The following is a 14,457-nucleotide window of genomic DNA, read 5'->3' as shown; positions in this document are numbered from 1 at the left end:
AGTGTTTTTTCTTTTCTTTTTTTATAAATCTAAGTTCATCTCTGCTTATAAAGCTCAGATTTTTTACTCATTGATTTACTGATCAGTACAACTTTTTTTTTTCCTTGGAGCTGGTATCAAAAAAGTCTGGTAAGGTTTTCAGGGTAGTTACTTTTCTCGGTTTGACAGACCTGCATTAGGTAATAACTGCACATTTACCTATCACATAATTTATTTTTATTTTGTTTGTCAGAGAATGGGATTGACATAATGCTACTGGAATAGTCCCTGCTTTACATTTTTCATCTTTTTCATTTTCTATGATTATGTCATGACTGAGGGATATTTCTGTCTGTTTAAAATGAGGATAATGTTACCTATCAGGGAAAAAACCACTCATATGTACAAAGCATAAGGCAGGAGATACCTACGTGTTCATAAAGGATGAAAAATGACTAAAAAGTTACTTTAAGTAGCTTTAAGTATCAAAATAAGTGAATCAAGCATGACTCACTCACATCTTTCCAAAATCTGGGGTCCATAGCTAAAATTATGAGTCAAATATATTTAAGGATCTGCTGATAGCCCATAAAACAACTTTTATCATCACTTGTTTCAGTATATTTCTTCACATCAATCATTTTGTCCAATGGATTTTTAGGTATAAAGGGTGCCAGTAGATGAGTTGGTGTCTAATTTTTTGTTTGCCTTTGAATTAAAAGCCTAAATTTGAAATGCTTGGCTGTAGATCATCAAATCAGAAAGAAAAAAAATCCATTCACCATTTTTTTGCCCATAAAATGCTTCTGTGTCTTTCCCTCTTCAGGTTTGTTGGATCTTTTTGTTATGTCTCAGTTTTACCAGCAGGTGTCCCCCTTGGCTAAGTCCATTTTGAGGTTTGCATCTACATCTAAGGTATGTCAAATTGAACTATCCCTTTACTTGATACAAGTCTGATGTAATCTCAGCAGCCAATCAGCTTTAGTACTTTTTAATTTTTAAAATAACAATAAGCAGGAAATGAGCTCCCACTGGAGCATCTATGTATCTTTCTCCTTCTTCGTCTTAATAGCTTTGTTTGATGTGTGGTCTGTGGGCGTGTAGACTAAGGGCTATAAGTAGGTAGCTGGTCCTGGGGTGGGGGCAAGATGCTTCCTTGATGGGACAGGAAGAAAATCTCTCTCCTGAGGGCTTCAGCCTGCTGTGATTGCCTTTTAACCACATCTTTGAACCTCTGGATGTCTTCCTGGACCAAGCGTCTCCTGTAATCCTGGAACTGTCCACCCTAGATGCACACAAACCATTTCTGTAAATGCCAGTACACCAGGAGACAAACTTGCAGATACCATCAATCTGACAGATACCATGGCCCTTCACAAAAAAGTAGACTGTCATTTTTGTAGTTATCTCTATTGTCTTTGTAAATTTTTCTTTGTATGTTCCAAAACTATCAACTAACTTTTTCTTTTAAAAATAAATTTTGCTCTTGCTAGGAAAAACTTATCAAGGAAAAAGGCCAATCAGTTTGAACAACATCTTTGATTTGATGGAACTTGAACTCTGTTGTGTTAATACAGAGATGTTGCATAAGTCTATTGGCATGTTCATGGCAGAAGTGAAATGCAAACAGACAGTGCACATTGATTGATTCAGAAGAAGCTGCAACAACCAGAAAAATAAACAAAGAAATGATGAACTAACAATTTGAAAAGACACTCAAGTTTCTTACCAACCATCCTGATCATTTACCATTATTAAAAATGTGAGTACTATCAACCTTAAAATTAACTTTTGTTTTGCACAAACATAATTTACCATGTTCTTCTGTTTGGCTTTTAGTTTATTCTCCAACTCTCTCTTCTGGTTAAAGAGGCTCAGCATGCTACGACGACTCTCTGTGTCACGTCTTGTCACCTCCATCAGGGCCTCACGTGCCTCCTCTACCTTTGCCTGGACATCACACACACATGTACACATATGCATATTAGTTTTAAGAGAAATCAATAAAAAAGTGCTTCTGATTTTTTTTTTAAATCATTTCTGTACGTTCAAAAAAAAGAAAACAGTTCAGCACTGACTAAAACACAGCTTACATCCCACTGTTTAATCTCCTTGACATATGCAGCTTCTTTGAGGAGTTTCTCCTGCTTGAGCTCCTCAAGCGTCCTGCTCCCTGACAGTGTCTGTAGAGCATCCAGATCCACAAGCCCACCAAACTTCAGCATCATTAACTCGTTGCACTGCTCCTCCAGCACTGCAATAACACACAAACACAACACACTATGTGAAGTTCATAGCTAATCACTTTTTCTTGCTCTCCTATTAATATTTACATTGATTCAATGTTACTGTTTTTCTCTTTGGCTTAAAATGTATCTTTTCAAGCAGTATCATATACACCATTCATATTTCACAGCAAGATGGTGAGTTGAGTCTCACCCTGGATCTTGGCGGTCATGTCTTTGAGCTCATGGAGGAGCCTGACGTGCTGCTGGCGTGCTGCACAGTAAAGATCTTTCTGCTGCATCTTCTCCACATGCAGCTGATTGATTCGCTCCTGCAGCCTGTTCAGCTCTGTCCTGTTTAAAACCAGCGCTGGGCTCAGGTCAGACGGCACAGAGCTGTCAGTCAGAAACTCAATCTGGGAGAAGAAGGGAGAAGAAAATATTGAGATTTTCTATGAATACATGCAAAAACCAAGTAACTGAATGTAACTTCAGGCCAAATATGGGGAAATAAAATGAACAATAACACAAACATTTGAAACAGCCCTGGCGACATGGTAAAAAATACCATGCACTGAAATGACTTGGCATCACCAGTTCCAAAAAATGTTCTGTGTAATATTTGTATTTACTGATTTGCTTTGTAATCAGTGGCCTGTGATAAGTTTTCTGTTTACCTGATTCAGCCTGAGTGGGACAACCATATCAAGTGTATTCATCTTCTGCTGTTTCTCCCTGTAGACTACCTCCATGTCCTCCTCTGCTGTCATACGACTGCTCTTTAAACATTTCTCCTACAAGGACAGATACAAATGATACACAGTGCCACACACAGAGGGTTGCACTAAAAAAGAGAGCAGAGAGATGAGATGATAGAAAAATGAAGATCAAAGAATGACCTTCTTGATGAGAGTGTCACACTCCTTTTTCAGAGCTTCGACATTCTTCTTCTCCTCCTTCATCAGGTCTTCCAGGTCCAGTCGACGCTCAAGCAGCTGCAGTGTGTTCTCAAACAACTCTGGCTCGCAGCCTGAGTCACACAAGTCAATAAAAACAAGCACACACAGGTTGGAGATCGATGTCAAAGCTAGAGTTAAAGACTCAAATCTAGTCACTGCAAAATGCTTTGAATCAAAAAAACACAAGTACTTTTACTCCAGAACATTAAACATCTCAGCTATCTCTACAGCTGTGTGGGTTTTTTTATATACATTTGTCACATAAATCAGATAAATTGACTGTAGCTCCGCCCCTTTTTTTAGTTGACTTTCATTTGAAGATAAAAATTATGTTAGACAAAAATCATAAGTAGATTATAGTTACTGATGTTAGTTTCAAAGCTCAAAATCACCTTAAAGCTGTATTCTTCTCAGTCTTTTGAGGATGCCTCCATTGATTTTTCAGAGAAATTTGTTTTTAGAGTCATGTTTAGTAAGACAGTACTGACCTGGAGGGCAAACACTGTAGTCCACAGCATCCTCCTCTTCCGAGCTGCTTTCAAAATTGAAATCCTCATCCTGAAAATCTAAGTCTTCGTCCCAGTCTTCGTCACTATCCTCCTCTTCTTCTGCAGACATTGGGGTCGTAAAAGACAAACTGATACACACACGGTAAAAAGAACAGTTTTAAGTTTGACATTGGTCACTTCTGTTTCTTTCACCTTCATCTTCCTTCGGCTCCTTCTCCTTCACACGATTGACCTTTTTCTTGAAGACTTTGGTCAGAAACTCTTCAAACTTGTGTTCTGGTCCAAGAGAGGCCTTGAAGGTGGCAAAGAGTGCCTTCTCTCTCTCCCGGAGCTGGGCTAGGTCTTCCTGCTTCAGCTCCAGTTGCTCATTAGCCTCTTCTAGCTTGGGCTGCAAGGATAGGGGGAACGAGAACAGAGAACATGAGAATCTGTAAACAGCTATCAGTTTAGATCTGAGGTAGGGGATCTACCTGCATTACTGAGTGAGTGTGTGCAGCAAATTATTATTCTGTTTGCGACATAACAGGATGTGCTTTTTAACCTGCAGTCGTCGATATTTCAGGAGTAGATATGCACTCACAATTACCACAGTTTCCATGGCAGAGCTTAAACTTTGAGACGAGAATTGATTTTAAAAAAGATATTAAACTGTGGAAGAATCGTATGAAACATATAGTTCATCCATGAAATAAAAAACTACCCATAAACTGTCTCCCACCTTGATGCTGCTCTCCTCCTTGATGCGTGCATTGAGTTTCTCCAGGAGGCTCTCCTCTCTCTTCTCAAACTCCTTGAAGAGCAGCAGCTCCTGGTACAGGGTCAGCTGACGGTGGTCAGCCATCTTTAGTTGCCAGTTGAGACGCAGCTTCTGGTGACGCAGGAGCCGCAGCTCAGCATCAAACTGACACACTGAGCTCTCCATCTGGTGACATGAAACAAATAATTTATTCAGGTTATTTTCAAGTTCAGTTATTTTTCAGACAGAGATTTTCTGTGTTTTCTAGAATTTTGTTCACAAAAAAAAAACAAATAAGACGCTTAAATTGCCTTTGTCTGTGATCAAAGAGTAATTTCACCATTAAAGCTAACAAACCTGCTCAAGGAGGGAATCCCGCTCGTACAGCAGTTTGATCTCCTCCTCTCTCTTCAGCTCCTCCTCCAGCTCACTCATCTCTGGCTCTGCCTCCTCTGATGCCTCCTCCTTTTCTGTGGTTTCTGATGAATCTGACAGTTTAGGTGTCTTTTTCTCTTCCTCCTCCAACTCCCTTTTCAGCTGCTCCAGTAAACATATATCTCCCTCCTGCTCCATGTTTTTGGGCCTGTTTGAGAATTAAAAAAAAAAATAAGGTCACATGTACCTCCTAGATGTAGTTTCAGCAGCTGATTAAAATGTTCGGACTGGAGGTTACTTCTTTACTAACGCGGCTTTAGGTTACTACGTTTATGATGTGATTAAAACTGTGCTGACAGGGGGAAGAATCAAATGATGGGTTTAAAGGAAATCTGTGCTTCAACATGCTGTTTTGTCGGGTTTTAAAAACACCGGTCTCAGTGCTTTGAAGTCCTAGCTTCTGTACCTCTGCTCCCTCAGGGCTTGATATCGCTCCAGGATGGCAGGGCTGAAATGCATGCTCTTCTCTGGGGTTTCCTCTGGGAGAATGGTGAAGAGGCTGGGTGAAGGGCGGTGGAGATGAACTGGAAGATGCTGTTGAACCCTCTTAAGCTGTTCAGCCTGGGCACACAGCTGAGACAACAGGCAAACTTTGGAGTCCCTCAAAGCCACAATCTGTTTATTCATCTCAGTCTGTTTCCGACGGATCTGACGGATTGTACAGAAGTTTAATCAGTTATTTTTTTCACCATTCAGCTATTTATTAGTTAGTCAGGCTCATAACCACTGTTTAAGTGCCACAGAAGTAAAACAAATGTGATTTTTGTTAATTAACTCAGGTGTGTATGTCTGTTTTGTGTGTACATTTTCCTCCAAGTTCATCAGCTCTGCTCTCTTCTTCTCGGTGTTCATCCTCAGATGTTGGGGCACCCTGAAGTCTTTATCTGACTTCAGCTTTAAGTCTCCAATAGTCTCTTTGGCCTCCTTGATGGCCTGTACATCCTGCGGGTCCTCACAGTTCTCATCAGGTTTCTCTGCATAACTGAGACCAAAAAAAATATCAGTGACTTACATGAGCATCGCAGCAGAAGTAGCACAGCAGAGGCTTGTGCCTAATGTGGAGTACTGAAATGCTAAGTGGTTTTTATATTAGCCTCAGGGTCTCAAGTGACACTCACAGTTGAGCCCATTCCTGCTTCCTCTTCTCTATCTTTGCCAAAGCTTGTTCAGCTTTCTCTGCAGCCTTCCGGAGTCTCTCTACTTGCCGATCTGCCAGCTTTATCCCTGCAGGGCGAGCCACTGGGGGGCGCAGCATGGCCTCCTCTGGATGACACACAGATGTAGGTTAAGCACGTCTTCTACAGGTGAAACAGACGCATAAACATTTACTACCTTCTAATTTGTTGCCGTTCTTGAGAGGCTCAGCTCTGGACTTTCTGCGTCCTGGCATAGCAGTTCTATCTCCATCAGGTTGGCCGGCTGCACTCTGATGTGTGAGCTTGGTTGAGGTCTTGGTTAGTGCTGGTAGACGGTAGGTTGATACTCTGTGTTCACTGCCTATTGCAACCACAGTGATCATGGTGGACTCCAGAGAGTTCCTGAACCTGAAAACAAACAGAGTTATGTAAAGACAACACCTCTATAGGGAAGAACATTTTGATTTATGTCTCTCTGTCCAATATGTTAGGCTTATGTGCAGTCCTGAGCCTGCATCTTTCCCAAGAGTCAGTAGGACTGCCGCCAATATGTCTATTAAACAAGACAACAAACTTATTAAGGACAGTGTAAATTTGTAGAAGTGTCAGATTAAGGAAACTGTATCAAAACATTTAAATAAATTAATTAACAAAGGAAAGTTATCATTTATAATTAACTGCATGGTGCCAGGTGAAAAAGCTTTCATAATTAACTTTATATAGGACTTTTTCGTTATAATGTGTTCCTTTTCATGTGTCAGTACCAGTCCTGTATTTTGCTGAGAGCGATGCTGCAGCGCTCCTCCTCCCAGCTCATCTGCTTCCTGACCTCCCTCACACGCTGAGCCTTCACCCTCTCTGCCTGCTCAGTGAACCGCTGGTCCAGCTGCAGCGCCTACTCACAAAAAAACACAAACACAGACACAAAGTTCAGGACACTTTTTTTGGCAAACTTTAATCTGCCAAAGTTTTATCCAATCGTAAATCTTAAAACACACAACCACATTTATAAAAGACAAATTACCCCAGTTTAGAATATAAGTCTGTGTGTACCTCAGGTTTAAGGCGAACATGCTCAGGCAAACTCTGGTTTTTGTTCATCAGCTGCTTAAACTTCTTCTGGAGCTCTATGAGCCTCTTTCGCTTTGCGGCTATCTTCAGCTCTGCTTCTCGACGTAGACGATCCTTCTCCAGCTTCTGCTTGGCTGTCTCTATGCTGCAAGGTGAAGAGAAAACACATTTTTATTTTCTTGAGATACATTTACAATGAAATTAAGATATAACACTAACTTTGAGGCCATAATAAAGGCAGACTGACAATCACACAAATGCCAAGGAGGGAGCTACAGGAGATAAAAACTTAACTCACACTTACCTGTAAGCTGCTGGGTCCTCGATGTCCTGAGCTACGGCCTCGTTTTCAAGACCTCTCTGTTGACACAAAATACAAGAAGATGCAGAGTTTCATCATTACTTAACTTTTTGAAAGAATAATAACAAAACAAATAAATTAACTAATCTCTTTGAAGAAATAAAAATATGAAGGAATAAAGTTTTGAGGATTTATCATTTAAACATTTGGTATCTGTACACACTTTAAATGCAGTAAGATTAAGTTTTAGTAATATGTGAAAAAAACTTTAGCTTTTCTGCAGTATGGTCAGATACATGCATTTTTTTGATCAATGTATCAGTTTGAAACCTCATAGGCAAGCAGTGAAATGGTAAACAATTTGTCAAATTTTATTCTATTCATTCACTTTTCCCTGGTGACATTATAGCAGCTTACCTATTTGTTTTGTTGAGCAATAAGGAAAACATCCTTGCATGAAAATCATGCAAAAGTAGAGAAGTTCAAAAATATTACTGAATATATTTGCAAAAAAATAAAACAGATATTTTCCATCATTTGGCCTGTGTCACATTAAAACCACATTTTGTTAAATCTTGGCTTTTTCTACATTTTTGTCACTGCTAATATTTTGGCTTTTAGCTCTTAAATGCTAAATTTGGATACAGACTCAGAAAAAAAACATGAAAAAAAATTCTCAAGGGGAAAAAGCTATATGTAGACTAAATGCTGAGACTAGCTGCTAAAAAATTCAAAATGGAAAGATTTCGATAATGTTTTGCCAGTCTGTACTAATTAGCATCAAACATGCCGTTTATTTTAGATAGAAAGTAAACTAAATCATGTCGATTCAAAGCTCAGGTCAGGGTTAAAGGGTCACAAGGTGGAAGAAGAGGGTTCTAGGTGGATGCATGCTGGACTGACCCTGGGAGAAGGAACCTTGGCCCTCTTTCTCTGCAGGCTTTTCTGGAGCTCCTCTGGCGGAAGCAGGCTAAAGGAGAAGATGTTCCCATCATCTCCTGCCGTCAGCACAAAGTTATCATCATGGCCACAGCAGATGTACCGCAGGTGTCCATACTGGTTGTCGTGAACACTGAGGGCCCAGTAAGCCTGCATGGAGGAGAGGTTGTGGTCACCAGGCTGCAGTGTGTAAACCCGAATGAATCCTGAGTGCATCCCACAGATGAGCAGCTGCCTGTCAGAGCTGCAAGACAATAAACGAGCAGATAATATCTTGTTATCATTGAAACGTTCCATCACAGTATTTTTTTTTTTCCTTTTTATTTCCTTTTTGATTCTTTGTTTATAAAGACAGAGATGGTGACCTGTCAAACAGCTTCTCAAAAATATAAACATCAAGTTTGCTCTCCAGCTACCTGAAGCTGATGGAGCAGATGGGGTCTTCATCTGAATTTTGTATTGGCAGAAAGCTAAAGGGTTCATCCTGCCTTTGGTCTGGGTCCTGGTCCTGGTCCTGGTCCTCGGAGAACTTACAGTGATACAAGAAACCTGCATCAAAGCCGCCCTGCAGGAAGAAAATGTAAAACCATTTGGTCTCTTACAAAGAAAATACCTTTTGAGTTAAATACTTATATTTTGGGGAAAGTTGACTATATTTCTGGGCACTTTGATGTCTATTTATTTGGCATTCTAGGTATATCATAGGTATATCTAAGGTCCAGCAGTAACTGGTCCTCCCTCTAGCTAAGGTGTTATCACAGCACTCAATAAATGTCTCACTCTAAAAAAAAAGCACAAGGACTAATGAGGCTGCAGTCTACTCACCAATTACAAACTGAGTTCTGGTGCAATGAAAGCTATAAACCATTACTTATCTGAGCTGTCTGAGACTGTGTGTGTGTGTGTGTGTGTGTGTGTGTGTGTGTGTGTGTGTGTGTGTGTGTGTGTGTGTGTGTGTGTGTGTGTGTGTGTGTGTGTGTGTGTGTGTTTGTGTGTGTGTGTGTGTGTGTGTGTGTGTGTGTGTACCACTGAGAGCCAGAACTGTCCAGGTTGTGAGTAGAAGCCACAGCAGATAGGACTTGGAGGGTCAGGGATGTAGATAGGAGGCAACTCTTCCTCTTCTTCCTCCTCCTTTTCTTCCTCTAGCTCCCCATACAGCTGCTTTGATTCTTCCATCCTCTTTTCTCTCTCTTTTCTTTTTAACTCCTTTTCTTCTTGTCGTCTTGCAATTTCCTCCTCTCTCTGAACAAAAGGTCAGAACAGGTCAAAACCATGCATCAACCCTTTTCAATAAACTTGTAAAGAACAGAAAACAAAGGGAAAGGATACAGTAACGAAGCCTTTTTAAGTAAATTACATTTAAAATTTGCAGATTTAAGAATATAAACCTTGATCCGAGATTTGATGCTCCGGAACCTGAAATTTCTGCAGGCCAGAGCAGAAAGCTGGAAGGTTTTAGTCGGCTTCTGGGCCTCTGGATCAGGACTCTGCAGCTCCACCACATGACCACTCTTGCACAGGATGAGCAGCTTGTTTTCACTCTGAGCAGAAAAGTGTAAAAGAAAACATCAAGATCAATAATTGCCCATCTCACCTACAGTTACACATGAGTGGGAGATCAGATACTGACGTGGGAATGAGGTGACCACTCCAGCGCCTGCACAGGACCAGGAACCTTAACAAAGCCGATGGGGTTGTATTTTTCCCCGACATTGAAGAAGAACACTGTGCAGTCTGAGCTCTGGGCAGAAGAACAATGAAGAAGGTCAGAAATGTAAAATGAATAGCAGGGCAACAAAACAATGTGGGGAACCAATCCAGCGCCTAAACAGAATATGAAGTCAGATGTATGTAAGACTTGTAAAGAAAATGTACCCCAGTAGCCAAGACTTCTCCATTTCGCTCATATGCAACAGCAGTCACAGGTGCATTGTGGGGTTTGAAAGCCTGCTTGAGGCGCAGCTTTGCTTCTCCTTTGAGATTGCGTCCACTGGCCAGGTGAAGCCTCTGAGGGTTGAACAGCTCCAGCAACCGGACCACCCCATCCTCAAACCCTGTCACCAGTAAACCCCCACTCTGGCTCACCTGCACATGAAAACAAGAAGTCACTTCCTCTTGTGCACTGAATGCACAGTGCTCTGAATTTCTCTTTTTTCATGACCAGCACACTGACCAAAGCTGGAGCCCAGCTGAGAGCAGTTCCACCCTGGTTGAAGCGGCTTGTGGTCAGCTCTTTCTTTGACAGAAAGTCAAAAACTTTGATGGAGCCTGGAGAGCAGAGACAACACAGATTAAGTATGTGTTATGGTGTGTGTTGCGTTTGTTTGCTTCTGTGTGGGTGTTTGACACTCACGGTCCAAAGCAGTCGTGGCCATCAGGTGAGATTTCCTTGACACATCCAGACCCCTGATCGGTCCGGCATGGAAAAAGAAGAGGCACTCTGGATCTGGAGTCTGCACACAGAGAGACAACACATCCCGTGTTCTCACAACATCTGTTTAACTCATCCACCAAAACAGTAGGATTTCTAATCTTGTTTGAAACCCTTGTTAAAAAATTATCTTGGTCTCTTACCCTGCATACATATTTCTTTACTATCACTTTATGTTCAATGAATCAAATTAAGGATAACTTTCCTTTTGAAATGCAAGAGGTATGAAGACTGTTTAAATTTTAACCCATTAACATTCCATCTAAGAAATAAAAAAATAATCTATTTCTTATGGTTTTGGAGCATTAAGATCAGAAACCACCAAATTCAGAAAAAACAATTTCAAGCTGTAGAGACAACATATTTTCAAGGAGATATAGCAACCCAAAAAGTGCTTTATCAAATGGTTGAGCAGCAAGTTAAAGGGTTGAAACTGATACCAGATTGATCCATTCTAACACTACAAAAACATAGAGTCTAGTTGTTACTATCAACATAGAGCTGGCAAAAATTGAGAACTGAGCTTCATGAAAATCTTAATCACAGTACAACTTACAAAAACATCTCCATAAGCCAAAAGTATAAGTATGTGGAACTCACTGTGTAGGTGAATGAAAGATCCAGTTTCCAGATGGCTCCATTGGAGTCCTAAAGTTAAGACTGCATTAATATTATGACTTTAAAGGCTTTTAGGTTGCAAACTTTGATCTTTTCATCTCTGACCTGAGCAAACCAGACGAAGCAGTCAGTCGCTGCGCTCCTCACCACAGAGGAGAGGCAGACGTTGTGTCCAACCACCATCTCGTTCATGGGCTCCATCTCAAACCTGCTGCTGTGACCGGTACTGTCGGCAGAGTCAATGCCCTCAAAGTCCCAGCCCTGAAAGCAATGAAGAATCTTTGAGATCAAATCACAACGGCAAACAGAAATCACTTTTGCTCAATTCTGATGTCTATGTATGAATATGGTTAGTAAAAGTATCTGCATTATTTCACACTATATGGGTTGGCCCCAAAAACCACAGATGCCTACTCAGTGTTGGACCAATGTGAAACATCCAGTCTCCCTTTGTTCCTGAGATGTGGCAGTTATTTATTGCCAGATCAGTTTTGCTGAATAATATTGAATCCCTGAGCCTGACCTTTGACCTCTTACAGTGAAATGTACATAGCCCTTCATTTTCTTATTAGAACTGTATGTTACATCTCATCCTCACAAGAGTTTGAGTTTCTGAGTTATGGCGTGTAACAATCCTACCCGGACCACTCCATCAGAGCCAAACGTCATCAGCTGACCGTCTTCCAGAGCAAACGGCTGGACCTTCCCAGCATGGCAGTTTTTCCCTTCCTTACGGCAAATCTCCACTTTGATGGCATTCCCATCCCACAGGAGCAGGTTACCCCAGTCTGAGCCAGACACCACCTGATGGGAAGACATGGAAGACATAATTATTCATGTCTTTTTAAGCATGGCGGGAGAATTTTTAAAAACAGAACTAAGGACAAAAATAAACAGTTTTAAAATTTCAAAGAAAACTAGGTAAGGCCATCCGATGAGGAAAAATATTCAATATCTCAGAGGGCCCCAGGCTTACTGAAGAGGCTTGTAACTTATATAAATTAGATCTCTTAATCTTTCTTCAAAAAAAAAAGGCTTAATGCCAATGCAGTGTCTCAAAGATCTAAAGAGACCATGTTTTGTCTTCTTGAGTTGAACGAGTTTGTGCATGGATCCAACCTGTAACAACACTAACACAGACCTTTCCATCTGGAAGTTCCACATAGCCCTCGATATCTGTCGCTGGAGTGTTCCCGAAATGTCCCATCAGCCCTTGCAGTTTCAGACCTGTAAATGTGCTGGCCATTTTCCAGAACCTGAGAGAAGGCGAAAAAAAAGTGAATTCCAAAAGTCTTCAACTGTTGGAAGGTGACAACCAGACTGGAATCAACAAACTGGCCGAGGTAAGTTTGGTAAACTCAGATTTGTTAAATTAGAGCAGTAGGGTTAAAGAGACTCGGTTTGTCTTTTACTTGATGTGATGAGATCCTGATGATGTGAGCAGCCCTGGGTTGTATGGGGAGAAACTGACTCGATACACCTCTTGAGAAATGGCCTTACAGCTCAGCGTCACCTCCTCCCTCTTCCAGTCCCATAGTGTGAGCATGAAGTCAGGATCACTCCCCACACTGGCCAGCAGGCTTCCATCTTGGTTAAAATCCACAAAGCTGTATGCTCGCTCTGTACCACCTACAGATATAAGGGTCAAATATGATCACTGATCACCTGAAAACTGAAAAAGGGAAAAGAAAAAAAAAGGCATGAGATGATCTTTGTCCTGTTTACCTCTGAGAATACGGTACACTTGTAAAGCGGGATATTCATACACAATGATGTTGGGATGGTCTCCCTTCTCTGCTCCAGCAAAGTACTCCTTGCTGGGGTGAGCCTTGACATAGAGATGCAAATTGTAAGAAGACAAAGCTGGGACATCCATACTTTAACATAAACTATCTCAACAGTCTTACCGTGATGGAGCCAATTCCTCTCCCACTGCAGGAGCGAAGGTATCTCTGCTCCTTGGTGGAAACATCCAGCAGAACCAGGAGGTTTCCAGCAATGAACATCAAAGTCCTGTCATCCAGCAGCTGCAGGTTACCCCTACGCCCGCTGTCATAGCCAAATGAATGCCTTAATGTGTAGTAGGTTAAAGACTAACTCTGATTCTGATTAGATTTTTGCAAGGATTCCCAATGAAGTGGTTTACTTTGAACACTTTTCATTAATGCTACATTAAATTTTGAATTATGTGCATGTTTAAGTTTATGTTTCATATGCAAATACAAATTGCTTATCCCCTCCCCTTATTCCTCACTTCTCAACTATTACGAAGGAATTTTTTAAAAGTTTTTGTCAAAAGTAGTAGACAGGGAGTAATGTTTAAAAATATAACATAATTTAAGGATACGAGAGGTGCAGGAGATTCTCCGGGATGTCAGAGTCAAGTGTGATGAATGGTCGGGAGTGAAGTTCCTCATACTTGTAGTCAAAGTCTGCAAGAGGCTGCTTTTCTGATCCCCCTTTAGCCTCCTGCTTCATTTCCAGGTTTTCAGAGTGACATTCTGTCAAATTGAAGACATATTTGATTGCAGTAAAACTAAGTAAACTTCCTTGCACATTTTCCAAAAAAGGAAATTAACATTTATACGAGAATATCATAACTTTACAACCGAAATATGTATTAGGCTATCCACCTTCCTCCTGTGAAGCAGGCCGTGTGCTTTCAGCCTCTGCACCGGCTGAGCCTCCGGTTTCTTCCGACATCTCAGAAAAGGTAAAACTCTGACTGAAAAAACGGAGTCGTGAATTATTCAAAGGAACTTTCCAGCTATCGATACACCAAACTGGAGATACGTTTAAAGTGGCAGAAAATGTAACAGAGCAAATAACGTTACATTCTATATTTTTGTAACAAACTTTGACTTACATTAGCGATTTAAATTAACCATGACTCAAATTTTTCACCAGAAACCTTTTTCAATACGCACTCTAACCTGACTTGAGTTTAGGTTGTAGGCGTTTCCAAGCAACAAGAGAAGTCACACTGCTGCAGTGCATGTTGGTTAATGTAGTTTCAACACGTCTTGCTTTCACAGCCGTTGTCTTGATCTTTAACAAGGCAAGAGAAAAAAAGATACGAACAAGAATAACGTCTCAAAAGAACAAATTACTCACTTAT

At 40.9% G+C, this 14,457-nt stretch overlaps 1 protein-coding gene across 2 annotated transcripts; it reads right to left on the bottom strand.

Moving 5' to 3' along the window:
- Positions 1 to 5: 5 nt before the first annotated feature.
- Positions 6 to 14,297, bottom strand: cfap44 (cilia and flagella associated protein 44). 2 transcript variants are annotated; one of them, XM_074690866.1, is made up of 35 exons: positions 14,206 to 14,297; positions 13,973 to 14,064; positions 13,687 to 13,840; positions 13,247 to 13,409; positions 13,065 to 13,167; positions 12,752 to 12,968; positions 12,481 to 12,595; positions 11,979 to 12,143; positions 11,445 to 11,600; positions 11,322 to 11,369; positions 10,644 to 10,743; positions 10,464 to 10,558; positions 10,166 to 10,375; positions 9,921 to 10,031; positions 9,679 to 9,831; positions 9,317 to 9,532; positions 8,707 to 8,855; positions 8,255 to 8,534; positions 7,355 to 7,410; positions 7,033 to 7,195; positions 6,744 to 6,874; positions 6,176 to 6,387; positions 5,962 to 6,106; positions 5,648 to 5,825; positions 5,250 to 5,491; positions 4,766 to 4,991; positions 4,391 to 4,594; positions 3,865 to 4,060; positions 3,652 to 3,771; positions 3,104 to 3,234; positions 2,882 to 2,998; positions 2,419 to 2,620; positions 2,073 to 2,233; positions 1,795 to 1,929; positions 6 to 1,264 (listed from the first exon to the last, which is right to left on the bottom strand). In XM_074690866.1, the coding sequence occupies exons 2-35, from the start codon at positions 14,040 to 14,042 to the stop codon at positions 1,085 to 1,087; spliced, it is 5,304 nt and encodes a 1,767-aa protein (XP_074546967.1). In that variant the 5' UTR covers positions 14,043 to 14,064; positions 14,206 to 14,297; the 3' UTR covers positions 6 to 1,084. The 2 variants fall into 2 exon arrangements, with proteins under 2 accessions (XP_074546967.1, XP_074546968.1); XM_074690867.1 differs by having other exon boundaries at positions 13,973 to 14,060.
- Between the last annotated feature and the right edge of the window lie 160 nt (positions 14,298 to 14,457).

Source organism: Halichoeres trimaculatus, unplaced genomic scaffold, assembly GCF_033239565.1.
Source record: "Halichoeres trimaculatus isolate MK-OKI-2021-1 unplaced genomic scaffold, fHalTri1.1 fHalTri1_scaffold_16, whole genome shotgun sequence".
Classification (NCBI taxonomy): Eukaryota; Metazoa; Chordata; class Actinopteri; order Labriformes; family Labridae; genus Halichoeres; species Halichoeres trimaculatus.
This window is presented reverse-complemented; position numbering and strand designations above follow the sequence as displayed.

Coding starts and splice junctions, on each gene's coding strand:
- cfap44 (XM_074690866.1), bottom strand. CDS start 14,042: ATGTCGGAAGAAACCGGAGGCTCAGCCGGTGCAGAGGCTGAAAGCACA. Junction 2,234..2,418: donor CATGACCGCCAAGATCCAGG/GTGAGACTCAAC, acceptor GTGTTATTGCAG/TGCTGGAGGAGCAGTGCAAC. Junction 1,930..2,072: donor AGGAGATTAAACAGTGGGAT/GTAAGCTGTGTT, acceptor TGTGATGTCCAG/GCAAAGGTAGAGGAGGCACG.